The sequence below is a fragment of the Kogia breviceps genome, chromosome 14 (assembly GCF_026419965.1).
Source record: "Kogia breviceps isolate mKogBre1 chromosome 14, mKogBre1 haplotype 1, whole genome shotgun sequence".
Lineage (NCBI taxonomy): Eukaryota > Metazoa > Chordata > Mammalia > Artiodactyla > Physeteridae > Kogia > Kogia breviceps.
Window position 1 is genome coordinate 50927680 of NC_081323.1, and position 18236 is coordinate 50945915.

At 43.1% G+C, this 18236-nt stretch overlaps 1 protein-coding gene across 1 annotated transcript in view; it reads right to left on the reverse strand.

The window, feature by feature from the left end:
- Positions 1 to 18236, reverse strand: part of TMC2 (transmembrane channel like 2) — an 83190-nt gene that overhangs the window by 27735 nt on the left and 37219 nt on the right. The window contains exons 7-13 of the mRNA XM_067013694.1: positions 13526 to 13624; positions 10362 to 10504; positions 8017 to 8164; positions 5939 to 6127; positions 4645 to 4824; positions 3066 to 3215; positions 597 to 725 (exon numbers count right to left, since the gene is read on the reverse strand). Of these exons, the coding sequence (XP_066869795.1) occupies positions 597 to 725; positions 3066 to 3215; positions 4645 to 4824; positions 5939 to 6127; positions 8017 to 8164; positions 10362 to 10504; positions 13526 to 13624 (1038 nt within the window). The remainder of the gene's footprint in view (positions 1 to 596; positions 726 to 3065; positions 3216 to 4644; positions 4825 to 5938; positions 6128 to 8016; positions 8165 to 10361; positions 10505 to 13525; positions 13625 to 18236) is intronic.

Sequence of the window (18236 nt, forward strand, 5' to 3'; positions counted from 1 at the left end):
TTCCTGGACCAGGGACCAAAACCATGTCCCCTGCATTGGTAGGCGGATTCTTAACCACTGCGCCACCAGGGAAGCCTCGCTCTCATTTTCTTCTTCATGGAAAGGAACCACCTCAGCCAGATGCAGATTTTCAACCTGACTCTGATTTTCAGAGTTTTGGAAATTTGTCAACTGTTTGAAAGAACATAAAGTGTGTGAGCATTAGGGAGTCGGGGTCCTTGTGAGGCCAGCTGAAACCTGCTTCCCAATTTGTCTTCCAGAAATGGAGAAAAAAAGTGACAAGAATGAGAGAAGGAGGAAAACAAAGTGAGGAGAGAAAGAAGGAAAGGTAAGTGAGTGTGGATTAAAGGAAGAAACATGCAGAATCCAAATATAGGAGGGTTAAATCTTGAGAATTTAAAATTTAACATTTGAAAATATTAAAAAAAACTATTTATCTACTGGATTTTGTGTCCTGCTTAGAAAAAATTAAATACTACTTCACAGAGTAGAGACTGTCATTAAGCGTCTAAAGAAATGCACAGAACGCATCTGACTGTATCAGAGAGGATGATTGGAACGCCTTTCTGCACAACATCCATGAAGTGGTGACCTACAAATCCAGCCTCCAGGTCCCAGCACCAGCAGTAGTTCATGAACCGGACAAAACAAGCCCGCAGGAAGTCCCCCACCAGGATGGTGATACACGTTACCAGCATGTCCGACACTGTCAGCCTCATGAATTCCTGCAAGGAGGAACATAGAGAAAGGGGATGGTCAGGGTTTGACCATGCCTGCTTCTCCCAACTGACTGTAGCCACGCCAACGCCCTCCCACCCACTCGTGTTCTTCTCTGTGACCCTCTGATTAATGGAGGCAGAATGGTGGTGCAGATAAAAGACCCCATGCTTTGAAAAATGCTTACTATAGGTTCCAGCTCTACAAGTTACTAATTTATTGCTTTGGAATAGTCTCTGAACCTTTTGAAGTTGATAACACTAACTTTTCAGGGTTACTGGGAAAGTTAGAGATTACGTATGCAAATTGCCTGGCAGCTGGCAATACCCAGTATTTGGTAGTCATCAGCACTATTGCATAGATGTAGGAGCTGAAGGCTCACTCCTTGCTTCCCCCATCTTCCCTGAAGTGCCAGCTGCCCCAGCTAAGACTGAATCTGACCATTGTCCCTGGGGACAGCAGCTGGTTTTCTTCACCCCCTGCTAATTGGAATTTTTTTTTGGGGGGGGTATGTAGAGAAAAAAATGTAGGTTTTTCACAGAGGCATATAGAAGAAGAGCCAAAAGCAAAGGAACAAAGTTTTCTTTGATGTATAGAGTACATATAATTTATTAATTTTTTTTGAAAAGTTGGAAAGATCTACCCGACTTCATCACAATCTTTAAGACATCTGATAGACTTGGAGTTCCCAGGGGACACAGGGTCTGCTCTATTCATTTTTGTATCTTCCAAGATGATTAATAAATGCTTGCTGGATGAGTTTTCAGGGTTTTTCCTTAACAAGAATTCAGACTATTACTCTTAAGTAAAACACAAACTGACTTGTATCAGGTCTCCATGTCTATGTAAGGTGATGCTCTGGGGCCTGGGGTGAAGGTGGTGGTGGACATAGGTGAGCAGGACATAATGCCTCAAACCCATCATTACCAACAAACTCAGAAGGAAACAAGTTTTAATCAGTGATAGGCATTCAGGGAGGAAGGCAAGAGAGAGGCCTTCCAAGGATGTGAGGAAGGAAAAGAGAAATTCTATAGCAGAATATTCCAAAGGAATCATGTAGGTAATGAATTCTCTTTTGTCTTCTAAAGAGGGTAAGTTTTACTGACTTGAAGGCTTTCTCTGTTACACACTGTGATGGGTTTAGAAATGTGAGTTGCTCTACACATTAAAGATGAGGACAATTTGAAAAGAATGGGGGAATTTAGACTGGAGGAGATGAGAAGTCATGAGTCTGAGCCTTCTGTGAAGGAGGCAGGGAGAAAAAGCCCGCAGGACCCCGTAGAAAGGAAACCCTGCCTCAGGAAAATATCTGCTGGTGGACTTGTAGGCAGTGTTTGATGAAGTGTGTGATATAATCCTCTCCTCTATGGGACTTCATCAACCTCTGTTAAAAACACTGTTGTCCAATGCTCTATGGGCATGGATTCTTCATGGGTGGCAGGTGAATAGAAACTCCATGCAAAGAGATGGAGCTGAGGAAGAGAAGGCAGCTGATCCCTGTGTTACCTGTGAACACTTCAAGTTTCTGCCTAGGAAGGCAAAGAACACTAGCCTTTGAAGTCCACACTGCGTAAGTTACAGGAACAAAAGTGAAAATGGATAAGGGGAAATGGTAGTTGTTAATTTTTGACATTCTAATGAAAGACTTTAATTCTCTTTACGGAAAAATGCACAGATGCATATACACACAAAATCTTGTATACAACTTTTAGGAGTTGTATTCATGATTTCCAGGTGGAGAACCTCAGGCTTTCAGTGAAATCTGCAGTAAAACTCTAAATAAATCCAAGTGGTATTAGACTGCTAGATGAAGCACAGAGAGAAATGTTTGGGACACTGAAAAAAAGGTAGCGTGAAAAGGTGGAACTTTCCTAAGAAATGCTAGCTTGACATTTTGGTAGCTTAAAAATGGAAACATCAAGAAGGGATAACAGGGCTTCCCTGGTGGCGCAGTGGTTAAGAATCTGCCTGCCAGTGCAGGGGACACGGGTTTGAGCCCTGGTCTGGAAAGATCCCACATGCTGCGGAGTAACTAAGCCTGTGCGCCACAACTACTGAGCCTGCGCTCTAGAGTCCACGAGCCACAACTACTGAGCTCGCGTGCCACAACTACTGAAGCCCGCACGGCCTACAGCCCGTGCTCCGCAACAAGAGAAGCCACCGCTATGAGAAGCCCGAGCACCGCAACAACAGAGTAGCCCCCGCTCGCCTCAACTAGAGAAAAGCCCGCGCAGCAACGAAGACCCAACACAGCCAAAAATAAATAAATAAATAAATAAATATTTTAAAAAGGGATAACGAAGAACTGAGAACAGAGATCGCCTTTTCAGGAGAGCGTAACTACTCACAATGCCCACAGCTGTCTCCCAGCAAGAACCCCGGGGCACATCTGCAGGGTGCAGGGGTGGCCGGGGGACGCTCTCGTTCCAACCCGAGGAGTTGTAGTAGTGAAACAGAGTCCAGTGAGTGATGTTCTTTATTGTCTCTTCGTTAGAAAGCTAGAATGGAAAATGGAGATGTAGGGTTGCAAGGAGCCAGGGAAGGTACAATGTTTCCACAGGAACAACAAATAGAGCCAGCGTATGCCACAACCCTGCCATCTAGTCCCTGCCCTACCCCTCAACAGGTCTCTCCAGAAATGCCCTCCCCAGCCTTTCAATCTATACAGGAGAGGGGGGCAACTGGCTAAAGTCCTTGGGTCTTTTCCGGGAAGTTTTCTTCTCTGTTATTATTCATCTGTCCATTCATCCATTTGTCCATCCATCCATCCATTCAGTTATTCATTGTTCTTTTGAGATTAATTTATTCAGGGTCTATTCTGGGCATATAAGGCAATGGTGACACAAGAGTGAACGGGAGCGACACAGGAGTGAATGGAGCTTTCCTCAGAAAGTTCACTGTCTAGTAAGTGACAGAGATAAACAGACAATTACAGACCAGAGTGATAAGAGGTGTGGGAAATTTTCTTTGGGGACTGAGGAAATCCACATCAGACAACAGGGCCCTTCCTGGAGGCAGTGACATCTGAGCCAAACTGCAGGAGGATGTCAACTAGTCAAACATGGGGAGAAGGGTGGAGAGAGAGGCAAGAGAGAATTTTGCCCCGTGGAGGAAATGGGAGGCTCAGGAGGGTGAAGGAGTTTACTAGGGTAGGAGGGAAGCAAGAAATGAAGGTGGAGAGTAGGTAACGGTCAGATCCAATCACTTCCATGCTGAGAAACTTCCAGTAGCTTCCTGTTAACCTCAGGAAAAAGTTCATGAGGAGGGACGTGTGGGGAAGAGGAGCATCATAACCGGGCCCTTCCCCCAATTTCATTTTTCACTTCTTCTGCTCCAGTTCCCTGTGTGCATGAGCTGTTCCCTCTGCTTTTTCCAGGGTCTGCTAAGATCCCCCATGGTGGGGTTTGCAACCCCTCCTGTGCACTGCCACGCTGCCCTGGGCTTGCTCCCACTGAAGCACCTGCCCCAGCATGCTTCGATGAATGAGTCTGTCTCCCCTGGAACAGGACGGTGTCTTGCTCTCTGCTGTACCCCCAGGGCCTCGCTTGGTGGGTACGCCATAACCATCTGGTGAGCAGTGATGAAAGGTTAAGTCAACCATGACTTATCTCAGTGGACGCATACTGGGCTGGTGAACATTTATGGCAGCTAAGAAACAATACAGGAAAGCCTGCAGATAAAATATTAAGGGTACCAAATGACATGCAGATGATGTGAAAAAGCCTAAGAAAAAGACAGTAAAGAACTGAAGCAAAATGTTAACAAAACGTTGGGTCATAGGAATCTGGTGATATTTTTCTTCATTTTACTTTTCTGACCTTGCCAAAAATTTTTAAATTAATATAAATTATGCACAAGGAAATTATTATATTTAGAAAAGAAATTTGGTGGGGCACTAGGAATTGGGGGGATGTTTGTGGTCTTTACCTTCAGGTGGACGTCATCCATCAGGGCCAAAAGAAATGTGTAGAGGTTTCCCAGGAAGAGTGCAAAGATGCGCCCCAGCTGCCATTTCAGTCCAATGCGTGGGTGGTAATTCTCCAGGGCAGCGATGGTTTCAAACAGAGGGGGACAAAACATCCCAAGCAGGGACATCACAATTTCTACCTGAGAAATTGGGAGAGCTGGGTTAGTCAATATCACTTGCTTCTCCACCGTCTCTGCACCCCCAGGGCCATGCATCTCTATCTCCTTTTTGCCCCCTCCTCTGCCTCTGGAAATGCCCCCAGGGTCTCCACAATTTGCTGTATGACCCTGGCGAAGGCACCGACAAGCCCTGAGCAGTCAGTGTATTTTCCACAGGTCCTAATTGCTCTGTGACTGGTTGTCATCACGCTTGCTGTTATTAGCATAGATAAAAATAGCAAACTATCTTTGAGAAGTAAATGAATTAACGTATGGGACAGTGCTTTGTGTTCTGTAAAAGTTGTGAGCTAGGTAAGAATCACCTCATCTCAGGAGCATGGAAGGCCAGAAACTCAGATCACAGAACGGAACCAACAGTAGAGGGGTGTGGTGTAGGGTGTGGCCTTTGGGGTCAGCTTCATTCACACATCCGGTGGTGGATTTGCTCTCACCTAAGGTGATGAGATAATTGGGCCATGTGCGGCTCATCATTTAGGAGGCTAGCTGGGCATCATTCACATGGTGGAGGTCTCAGGTTCCCAAGAGAGCAAGTTCCAAAATACAAGCACTTTCCAAGTCTGCTTGTATCATCGTTGCTACTGTTTCACTGACTAAGGCAAGGGATGGGGAAACAGATTCCACCTCTTCATGGGAGGAGCTAGAAAATCACATTGCAAAAAAATGTGGATACAAGGATGGGAAGAATCTGTAGCTATTTTTGCCAACTACCACAGATGTCAAATTCCCAAGAGAGATTTATGGACTCAATGAAAGCACAATAAAACCTTAATGTGTGTTTTTGTGGATCTTGATGAGAGAGAGAACTCACTCTATCAGATTTCAAGACATACTATAAAGCCATAGTTTATCAGTGTGTTATTAGTGCAAGAATAGACAAATAGACCAATGGAACAGAAAAGGAAGCCCAGAATCACACCCATGCATTACTAGACAATTGATTTATAAGCGATGTAATTTCACTTTTAAAAATTAGTCCTATAGTCCAGAATTTAATAATTCAGCTGAATGGCATAGGAACCAGGGTAATTTCAGTGTTTTCCTGAAATATTCACTTCAGCAGAGATGCCCTCCTCACCTCATTTCTTTCATACCAGCTGACATTCTGCATTTTGGAGAATTCTTGGGATCGTTTCACCACAAAGTAAATGAGGTACCCACTTCCACACAAACAGCAGATGATGAGAAAGTTGGCCAGGACACGGAGAAATCTTGTCAGATGGACATTTTCTTCTCTGTTACTCTCTTGTTCATCCACTATTGATTCCTTGATGTGTGAAAATGAGATGTGAATAATAACAAGAAACCACTGTTGTTGGGTTCCTTGAGATTACTACTTTCTATATTTCCAGAAATGAAAGAATTCAGAGGTGGTGGTATATGGATAATTCTTTTCTTTAAGAAAATACATTTTGAATAGGTGAGGCTCCTTCCAACCCCACATCTCCATCTTCCATTCTAGCTTTCTAATGAAGAGACAACCTAAGAGTCCATTGACAGATGAATGGATAAAGAAGATGTGGCATACACACACACACACACACACACACACACACACACACACACAATGGAATATTACCCAGCCATATAGAAGAATGAAATAATGGATGGACCTAGAGATTGTCATACTAAGTGAGGTAAGTCAGAAAGAGAAAGACAAATACCATATGATATCACTTATATGTGGTATCTAAAATATGATACAAACGAACTTATCAACAAAACAGAAACAGACTCACAGACATAGAAAACAAACTTATGGTTACTAAAGGAGAAAAGGGGGATAAATTAGGAGTTTGGGATTAGCAGATACAAACTGCTATATACAAAATAGACAAACAACAAGGTCCTACTGTATAGCACAGGGAACTGTATTCAATACCTTGTAGTAACCTAGGAAAAGAATATGAAAATGAATATATATGTATGACTGAATCACTTTGCTATACAATAGAAACTAACACATTGTGAATCAAATATACTTCAATTAAAAAAAAAAAGAACTCTATTTGTAGTGAGGTGGATGGACCTAGAGTCTGTCATACAGAGCGAAGTAAGTCACAAAGAGAAAAACAAATACCGTATGCTAACACATATACATGGAATCTAAAAAAAAAAAACAAGGTTCTAATGAATCTAGGGGCAGGATAGGAATAAAGACGCAGACATAGAGAATGGACTTAAGGACATGGGGAGGGGGAAGAGTAAGCTGAGATGGAGTGAGAGAGTGGCATGGACATATATACACTACCAAACGTAAAATAGCTAGTGGGAAGCAGCCATATAGCACAGGGAGATCAGCTCGGTGTTTTGTGACCACCAAGATGGGTGGGATAGGGAGGGTGGGAGGGAGGGAGACACAAGAGGGAGGGGATATGGGGATATATGTATGCATATAGCTGATTCACTTTGTTATACAGCAGAAACTAACACAACACTGTAAAGCAATTATATTCCAAAAAAGATGTTATAAATAAATAAATAGATAGATAAATAAATAAGAACTCTGAATGGTTTTTACAGTCATGGAGGGAAAAGTGAGATGTGCAATGCTTCTGCATTCATTCATCTGCTCACCCTCAGGCTTGTTTTCATTCTATATTCTGTAGGCCACCTCATATCTCTCTTGTGAACAAATTAATAAGATAATTAAGTGTGGAGTTGTACACTTAATTGATTCCTTTATTCCCACACACCCCCAAACCAGGGTTATCAACTCTTTGTGGGTATTCTTGGGGGAGTTTTTTAAAAAACCAATGCCAGGACCCCACCCCAGACCAATTACACCAGAATCTCTGGGGGTGGAGCCCAGAAGATTTTTAATGCTCCTTAGATCATGCAAACATGTGTAAACGTTGAGAACGGCTGCCCCAAGTGTGTCCTTGCACTTCCTCCAGCAGAAAGCAGTTCCACGAGGAAAGAGGCAGAACCAGGGACCAGCTCCATGATCTCTGCCATGTTAAGAAACAGATGGTGGGTACCAGCCATGAACATTTTTTCTTGAAGGCTTGAGAGCTATGCTCCCACTTCTGGTAAAGCTCTTATCACAAATTAATCAGGGATCTTATTTCCCATGCCCCAGCTGGGAGAAGTCTCCCAACGACAGGAGGGACCCAAAGTTCCCCCGGGAAGTGGAAATGGCCCTGAAGCAACTACCTTGAAGCTGATGGTGATGGAGGCGTATTTGTTGTCGGCCGTCTCTGAATTCCCGATCAGGTAGTCCCAGCTGGTGAACATCTTGAAGCTGAATGTGAAGTTATCGCTCTCCCCGTCGTTCGTGCTGCCCTGGGTGTTACCGGCCATCCTGTAGGGTGTGCACTGCTGTTGTTATGTCTGCCCCTGTGTCTACTGTGTCATCCCAAGGGAAACTTGGCCTAAGCTAGTCTAGGGCACAGATGGCAGACATCCAGTGAAGGGAAAGAGCCAAGATGGATTTGAATCAGGCTATCGATAGCCAGAGCACCTTCCCCCCAAATTCAGAGTCCCCTGAGAGCACACATGGTGTCAACTGCGTAACAAGGAGTCTGCAGGGTACAGAAAACACTAACCATGTTTTCTACCCTGACATCTGATTTCTTGTGGCTTGACTCACCTGCAAATGTTTTAGAACTCTTCATTCTCACAGAGAATATCCCCTTCTAATTCATCTGTTTTCTTGGATAAAAATCATATTTTTCTGATGTAAAATTCAATAAGCCCTGAGGCGGTGAGTACTACAACCAGATAATACGCACATTTTTTCTTAAGCAAGCTCAGAGGAAAGTACCTTGGACCTGCCTTGATAGCCCCCTATTTCATCCTACCTGTCCTCATCCTCTTGAGACAGGCCTGGGACCTGGGACCCTTTGCTGCAGTGCTGGACATACCTCTCCTTGAGCTACAAAATACAAAGAAACTATACGGGACTAAAAATAACTGTGTGCATGCACATTTGGGGCAAATTCTGGACCCAAAAGATACAAAAAGACAAAAAAAAATATATATCCCAACTGCCATTTCTGAAGAGCCAGGAACAAAAACAGGGTATTGAGCATGCCTGCACACACCACCTAAGGGATGGGCGAAACACCTAAGCCACACCTCTGGCCTGACCCTTGGACATGCCCCTACCTTCACCGCATATAAGAAACAAGCTTTCCCCCACTCAGTGATCAAGCAAGGGAACCTGCTGTTTGTTCTTGCTCCCGCACTGCTGCAGCAGTGGCCCCAGTAAAGCCTTGCCTGAATTTCTCATCTGGCCTCTGGTCAATTTCTGTTAATTAAGGAAGCCAAGAACCCTGGTTGGTATCACTCTCTTTGTGCCTCCTGGAGATCAGCCCCGTGGGAACCATGGAATCCCAGGCAGGGGTTCCATCAGATACAATAGGGGCGGGGTTGCCCCTCTCTGACTCTATCTGATGTGTCCGCTTTTGGGATTTGCTGTTCCAGGGGCCTGGTTGCCTTAGTTAAGTTTTTGGTTCAACAGAGAAACATTCCATATCCTTAAATTTGGTAGGGAAAAACATAGCAATGTGAAGGCTAAGAATAAAACCAAGCCTATCTCGCCTGTCTCCTTTTTTTTTTTTTCTTTTTGTTTGATAGAGCTGGGCAGCCACATGTCACCTAGTGGTCACTGTCTCGTGCCAGGCAGGCTCTTGTAAACAGCAGCATTTTCCCCTGAGACGATGAGATAGAAAACAGAGCTGGGCCCGCACATCACTTTCCAGGGGTTCTAGCCGGGCTTCAAGGGCTCTCTGTTTCCTGTGCACACACAGCAGCCCTGTTCTTCTCTTGTGGCTCTGCTGAAGGGTGAGTGGGCCTGGTGGTCAGATCTGTGCACAGACTGTGTCCCCACCCTGCACAGCCTGTGCTAACTGGGGTCCTCTGACTTAGAAGAAGGCAGTTCATGGACTGGGCCAAAGTTTTTCTTCAGAGAACATGAATTAAGAGGCACAGACATATTAAAAAGCCATTTCTGACCACAGAGACAAGTAGAGTTGGGGCTGGAGAGGACACCGAGGTTACTCACTGCCATATACACTGGTGTAGCCTCATTGTATCTTTGTAGGCACCAGCTCAGTTCTCACATGCCAGCTAGACAGAGAAGCAGAGGGTTTTTCTGAGGAAGCTGGGCTCTGGGGAAAACAGCAACAGGCCTTGCAAATGTCTCCAGCATCTCCTTAATGGGTACCATGTTCCCTTTCAAGCCACACTGGGTTTTTTTTGACAGTTTTGGGGACTCAGTAGGATATTTGCTGCCTCAGGGCCTTTGCACATGCTCTTGCTTTGTCTAAAGTGCTGTGCCCAGCTTCCTCTAAAGGACTCTATCCCATTTCCCAGAACTTCCCACATTACCCTGTCTATGTCTTTTATATACCATATGACAATCTGTATTTGCTTTATTTGTTTCCTTGTTTTCCCTCTAAATCCCCAACAAGAAGGTAAGTAGGCACAGTGTGGCCACAGGAGTGGGTTGTTTGTGGGAAGAAAATAAAGCCTGTAAATGAGATGGTCATACTTACGATCTAATGACGATCATCAGGCTGTAGCCAAACACGCTGACCCCCACCATGAAGTAAGCCATGGGTAACCTGTACCTCAGCCACCCGATGGTCCTCTGGTTGTTGTAGTAGCCGTAGAAGAGAGCGGAATACTTGATGTAGCCCTGTGGGGCAGCAAAGCCAAATGCTCTGGGTTTGTAAGCTCAACGTGACAGTCATCGGATGCTTCCATCGACCTGGGGTTTCTTTCTCAGGGGTGTGACGGGAGCCGGAGGGGAGGAAGGAAGGGTTCTCGATGTTCCTGTTCTTCCCTTCACTCCCCCAGTTGCTCCAGAGTGTGTGCCCGTCTCCACGTCCCCCTTCTTCTTTCTCCTGTCTATTTCTCCATTATACAGAGTGCACGGAGACACAGCACGGGGAGGAGAGTGTTGTTAACATTCGGGACAAATTAGGGATAAGGTGTGTGTGTGTGTGTGTCTGTGTGTCTGTGTGTGTCTGTGTGTGTCTGTGTGTGTGTGTGTCTGTGTGCACATGCACACACGGCTCCAAATTCCCCCTCCACCCTCCACCCCGTGCCCAGGGTCTTAATTTAACACTCTGGAACTAGAAGAGAGTCCGTGAACTTTCTCAGTATTTCCAAACTTCTAAAGAAAACTATGTGATAAGGTTCACAATCTAACCTGAGCTTCGAGTTTCATTTTGGTTTTGGTTTTTGGTATAATTGGCTTTAGGTGTAATTAGCACACTTTTTAGGTATAATTATTTAGGTGTAAAATTAACTTATAATTTTAGCACTTCTTTTATGTCTTTGCTGAATATAAAACAGGGTATTATTCTGGTCTCACACAGATATGTAGTTGGACAGGGGAGCCAAATTTTAATAGTTTTTTTTCATATACTTGTGGCTATTTCTTCTTTGATATCATACCTCAACCCAATAACTAAATAGTTATTTCTTTCTTATTAATTTTTAAAAAATAGTTATTTCTTAAAGGTTAGTTGCAATGTGGAATATGAATCACATAATGAACTTTTTCATACCTTAAGATCCATTGCTCTCCCCCAAATACTAAGTAATTAAAAAGGGAAAAATACTAACTTTACAGCAGAGAATTCTGGCAGATATCACTTTAACCAAGTGGTCAACATAATGAAACCCTGATTTGACACTCTGAGAAAGGCATGTTACCTCCCCAACAATGTATAACCTTAATACAATCATGAGAGAACATCAGACAAACCCAAATTCAGGGGCAAACAACTGACCAGCACTATTCAAAAGTGTCAAGGTCACTGAAAGACAGAGAACAGTCACAGATTGGAGGAGAGTAAGGAGATGTGACAATTAAATTAATGTGAGACTGTGAGTTGGGTCCTGGTATAGAAAAAGAATATTAGTGGAAAAACTGGTGAAATACAAATAAATACTATATTTTAGTTAATAACATTATATCAAGATTAATTTCTTAGTTTTGATAATTGTTCTATGGGTATATGAGATGTTATAATAAGGTGAATGGGTGAAGGGTATATGTGAACTCTCTGTACTATTTATGCAACTGTTCTGTAAGTCTACATTATCTCAAAATATAGTATTTAAAAATCTATTGCTTTATCTTTTACTATCAAGATGTGGGATCTTTCACTCACACATGATTTTGTAACATCATGTATTGGTCATCTGGAAAGTAATGGTTCACTGAGTTATGAACATAGGCCAAATGTTGACACATTTCTTATACAATATAAAAATAATCACACCGCTAATATCTCCATTGATCTCATCAGAAAAGTATTTAACTACTAAGAAACTGCCACTGTCATGGTGATGGATATGTTTTCCAAAATTTTAATTTTTACTTGAAAAATAAAAATTTATCCTTGGCAACCACAACAAATACAACATGGGATTATCACTGAATAAATTGTTGGTTTTGAGTGGATAGGACATTTCAACAGGGGCCCTTGGGTGAAATAAATAATAAAGGAAATTCTTAGTAGCATATAGTGGTAGTAGTATGTAATTCTTAGTGGTATAGTAGTTATTTGGAACACCCCTGTTCCAAATGACTTAGAAAAATACTCCAACTCACTTTCACACATTTCTGAGGGGTCTTGAATCTGACTATGGGAGTGAAGGATGGCAGCAGCAAGTTGTGTGGCTTGAACCACCACAGCCAGGCCTCCTGCCGCTGGAACTCCTTAGAGCTGCAGACCAAGGCCCCCAGAGGCACGGGGGTATAAGGATTCCAAAAAGAGGGAGGAATGTTCCAGGCATAGGACCATGAGCAAAGGCAGGGAGGCACTGGACTTCTCCGAAAGTTGATAATATTGGGGCATAAAGTATGAGATCTTAGACAGACCTGGGACTGGGACTGGAGAGGTAGAGGGCAGCCAAGTCATGAACAATTCTTTTGTAAACCCAATTCAGAACCCTGGGCTTTATTCCATCTGGGAGTGGGAATAAATGAATGTCGGAGGTGGGGAGTGACAGGGTCAGGTTTACAGTTTAGAAAGGTCACCTGGCAGCAGAGGGAATGGAGATTTGAGGAGACAAGCCAAGGCAGGGAGGAGAGGTAGCAGATTCTGACAGTGGTCCTGGTACAGTGAGGTTTGAGGAGAGGTGCGAGGGATGGAGAAAAGGAGACAGGTTTAAGAAACGTTTAGTAGATAGGCTCAGCTTTAGTGATTGATTGGATGTGAGGGGTGGTGGTGAGGAGAGGAAATGTGGGGTGACTTTCAGGTTTCAGACTTGAATGACTGTATGAATGGTGGTTCCAATAAAGGAGATGGGAAAAAGTGATGTAGTGATGTTGGATAGTTGTTGGATTTGAGAAGCAGGTAGGATATTCAGTTGAAGATGTCATGTGAAGGTTGGGGAAAGGCTGGACTGACAATAGCCCTGGGGTCTTACTGTGGTTATGCCGAGATAAAACCATCCTGTAATATCATCTTACATAGATCTGGCAGAATGCGGGGAGCAGTGGCCTCACGGGGAAGTCACGTTTATCAGAGTGTGTGATAAAAGGACCCACGAAGGGAGCCTAGGAGGACAGGGTTGACTAGCTCATTTTGCACAGTGCTAGGATCACATTTGGTTAAAGCACTGGCTTTCCAATAATTAAACACTTCACACTTATCCACAATCACAAAATGGAAGTGCATTGGCATGTTGGCAATGGTACCTCAAAATCCCAAAGGACGGAAAAATCCATGGCTTTTTCTTCCTCAGCCCGAGGCACCGTCTTTCTGGGTATACTTCCATAGGGCATGCCCATCAGCACCTTGTGTTGGGACAGAACGACACAATTACATGTGGAGGAGATACAAGCACACGGAGATGTGCACATAGTGGGTTAAATCTCTTCTCAGAGCAGGAATATCCATTTTTTTTCCTTTAAATAACATTAATCACTTTCCTGATTTTAAAAGTATTACATACTCATTGTAGAAAATGTGAAAAAGTATAGAAGAGTGTTTAAAAAATTACCTGTCACTTCACATCCTAAAGATAATGACTGTGAAATATTCATGTATTTCCTTTCAAAGTTTCTGAGTTTTATATATGTTTTAGCTTGATTATCTAGCTTAATATTATTTTATGACCAATTCTCTATGGCATATGGTATTTTTCAAAATAAAATGACTTTAAAATATCTAATCACATGTATGTACCATAAACTTACTTACAACATCCCCTACTGTTGGACTAATTAGAGTATTTCTAGTTCTTCATGTGTACATAATTCTGTTATTAATACCCTTTATATATATGACTTGATTCACAGCCTTAATTATTAAAAAAATAAGGATTGTATTAAATTTACATATTGATTTAGGAAGGATTGATCTTTTTTATGATATTAAGTATTCCCTTCCACAAATGTGCCCTCCTGTTTATTCAGTCATATATATTTTTTAAAATATTTATTTATTTGGCTGCTCTGGGTGTTAGCTGTGGCATGCGGGATCTTCGTTGCCACGTGTGGGATCTTTAGTTGCAGCATGTGGGACCCCTAGCTGAGGCATGTGACATGTCAGAGAATCAACAAATGTAAATGAGAGAGGAAAAATTACTCTATCATGCAAAAGGGAATATAACTTCAGATACATGAGTGAGTTTAAAAAACAAGAAACTATGTTATTTAACTTTAAGCCAATACATTTTAAAATGTAAGTTGAAATGGAAAGTTCAGGAGAGTGATTACTTGTGAGTTATGTGGGTAACATAATTGGGGAGAAGTAGATGGAGGACTCTAGTGTGTGTGTAATTTTTTATTTTTAAACTTAATGGCAGGCAAATGGGCTCATTCTTTAGACCTTTCCATATATCTGAAAGTTTTAATAGTTATTTTTAGAGGAAGTACCAATATGAGGCTTACTGACTGAGTGCTGCCTATGTGAACCCTAGAGCAGAACTTACAAGATATTTTAAAGAATTATTTAATTAAGTTAATTAATGTACACCAGCAATGTACACCCTGGCTGCATATTAGGATCACTTGGGGAGCTGTATTTGTCATCTATTTTTGTATATCAAATTACCATAAAACTATCTCCTCGTTTCTGCAGGTCAGGAACCTGGGTTGAGCTTAGCTGGGTGCTTAGCTGGGTCCTTTGCTTCAGGGTCTTTCACAGGCTTCAGTCAAGGTGTCTGCCAGGGCTTTGGTCTCATCTGAAGGCCTGTTGGGGGAAGATCTGAGTCCAGATGCACTCCCGTGGTTGTTGGCAAGATTTAGTTCCTCATGGGCTGTTGGACTGAGGGCCTCAGTTCCTTGCTGGCTCTTGTCCAAAGGCCACACTCAGTTCTGTGCCAGCGGGCCTCTCCAGTCTGGCAGGTTGCTTCATCAAAGCATGAGAGCCAAGAAGGGAGCCAAGAGACAATGCCACATGGAAGTCACAGTCATTTATAACCTAATCATGTAAGTGACAGCCTGTCACTTTGGTTATATTCTATTTGTTGAAAGCAAGCCACAAGGTCTAGGCTTTACTCAGGTGGAGGGGATTGATTATACAGGGCATGCTATCAGGAGAGGAGGGTCACTGGGGGCAATCTCAGATGCCTGCCTACCATAGGAGCTTTTTTTTTTTTTTTTTTTGCGGTATGCGGGCCTCTCACTCTTGTGGCCTCTCCCGTCCGTTGCGGAGCACAGGCTCCGGACGCGCAGGCCTAGCGGCCATGGCTCACGGGCTTAGTTGCTCCGCGGCACGTGGGATCTTCCCAGACCGGGGCACGAACCCGTGTCTCCTGCATCGGCAGGCGGATTCTCAACCACTGCGCCACCAGGGAAGCCCCATAGGAGCTTTTAAAATAGGGATGCTACAGCCACATTCTCAGAGATTCAGATTCAATTGATTGGACTTCTTTTTTTTTTTTTTTTTGCGGTACGCGGGCCTCTCACTGTTGTGGCCTCTCCCGTTGCGGAGCACAGGCTCCACACGCGCAGGCTCAGCCGCCATGGCTCACGGGCCCAGCCGCTCTGCAGCATGTGGGATCTTCCTGGACCGGGGTATGAACCCGCGTCCCCTGCATCGGCAGGTGTACTCTCAACCACTGTGCCACCAGGGAAGCCCTGGACTTCATATTAAAAAAAACTCCCCAAGTGATTTTCATATGCAGCCCGTGTTAAGACAGGAAATACATGAGCTCATCATGTAGCAAGGCCTTGATAGCGAGCTCCTGCAGCATAACTGAGGGCTCTCCTGGGACCATGAAGGCATTCTGGGATCTGCAGGCAGTTGTCAGTAAAGCTGAACAAGATTCACTCAAGCATTCAGAGCAGTTTGATTCCATTAAAATGTATCAAGGATTTGTGGCAAAAGAAGATGAGTATGAGGAAAAATTCTGTTAAAGTTGTCTAACATTTGAGCACTTCTAATATTCTTATTCCTAGACCCTCTGAGTCACTGCGGTTAGCCTTAAAACAGCCATGAGCCATAGGAATATCTGATCATTAGGTTTAGGCTTAAAACCTTTGGGCCCTGAAGTTAGCTGTGTCCTTGAACAACAGGTCATCTCCTCTACTCTACCAGCAGTGAATTTGGTTGTGTCAGATTCCCACGAAGCCAATTTCTCACTATCCTAATTAAGAGGGCATCGTGGGATATCCCACATTCTCAACTGCTGTTATCCAACCTATCAAGTCTTGTCTGTTCTACTCTTTCCCTGTCTCTCTCTTTCTCTTCTTTCTCCCATCCTACTCCAAGACAGCTTCCCAAACACCTGCCAATCAAATCAAGGTGCTCTTTCCTGGACAGTTCAGGTCTTGGCTGCTTCATTGGAATGCACCAATCACTAAATTTTCATTGTTTCAAACAAATGTCCCCTTGATAGGAAATATTTATAAATTATATCAATTTATATAAATTATATAAAATGTAATGTTTTCTTTGAGAAAAAAAAAACTCAGCGTTTTAAAAATTATTCACCTTCCCAAAAACACTGCCTTTCTGGACCACTGTATAGCAAAATTCTAGTGATGTCTCATAGACCTACAGCATTTAAATGTAATCTCTTCTCATGGAAATAAGTCCATTTGGAATCAAAAACTCCCAGGAAGAAAGCAAAGAGTCTGTGAGAGTAAATTTCCCCAGTGACTACTGGGGAAAACTCTCTCCTCCTTGATTATGGAGGGGAGTAAAACTTCTATTTAACTTCTGACAATACTGGGGAGAACCAGATTTGTTTTCAAGAGCATTTGTACACATTTGCCAGAAGGTTTAAAATCCTTATCTCTGGGGACTTCCCTGGTGGTGCAGTGGTTAAGAATCTGCCTGCATGTGCAGGGGACACAGGTTCAATCCCTGATCTGGGAAGATCCCACATGCCGGGGTAGCAACTAAGCCCACGCGCCACAACTACTGAGCCTGCGCTCTAGAGCCTGCAAGCCACAACTACTGAAGCTCATGCACCCTAGACCCCGTGCACCACAACTACTGAGCCCACAGCCTGCCGCTACTGAAGCCCATGCACTATAGGGCCTGCGTGCTGCAACTACTGAAGCCCACATGCCTAGAGCTCGTGCTCCACAATAAGAGAAGCCACCGCAATGAGAAGCCCGTGCACTGCTATGAAGAGTAGCCCCCGCTCCCTGCAACTAGAGAAAGTCTGCACCCAGCAACAAAGACCCAACACAACCAAAAATAAATAAAAATTTAAAAAAATATTCATATGGAATCATTTAATAAAATAAAATAAAATCTTTATCTCTTTATTGGAGAGTGACAATGGCTTAAGAATATATATATAGGACAAAGTGGACTGACTCATAATCCTTGATTTCCAGGTGTGCATATAAAGGTGTATAAAGGTTAGTTAATGACATAATTGTAAGTACACTCTTTGGGTAATGTAGAAAATAATTCAATGTTTTTATCAATAATATAACACTCCTTTGCTACCAAGTACTATTATAATAAGCCCTTAACTTCTTCTAACTAATCTGATTTAATTCACATTCCATGGAAGTCTTTTAATTTTGTGAAAAATAGATGGTCAGGAACGTTTCCCAAAGATGTGACTACAGATAGAGTTGACTCTAATATTCTCATGGAATCATTTGTAATAAAGTAGGAATCAGTAACCTATCATAGAGCCAATTAATAAACCTGAAAGGAAAAAATACTAAATGCATAAATATCATTACCCTGTAAGCTGTAAAGGTAAATCCACTGGGGTACCCAGCACAAGCACTAAACGTTTCAGGCAGGACTGTAGCAATTACTGTGCTAAACGTTAATGGACCATAGGAACCCCCGGAAAGGCCCCAGGCCAACACTCTGGAAACCTGGAATCTCATTCACCACAAATTTACTGTGTAAATTTGTACAGGTCACTTGTTCCTTTCTTGTCTCTCAATTACTAAGCTACAGGTAAGGATCTACCTACGCCCATAG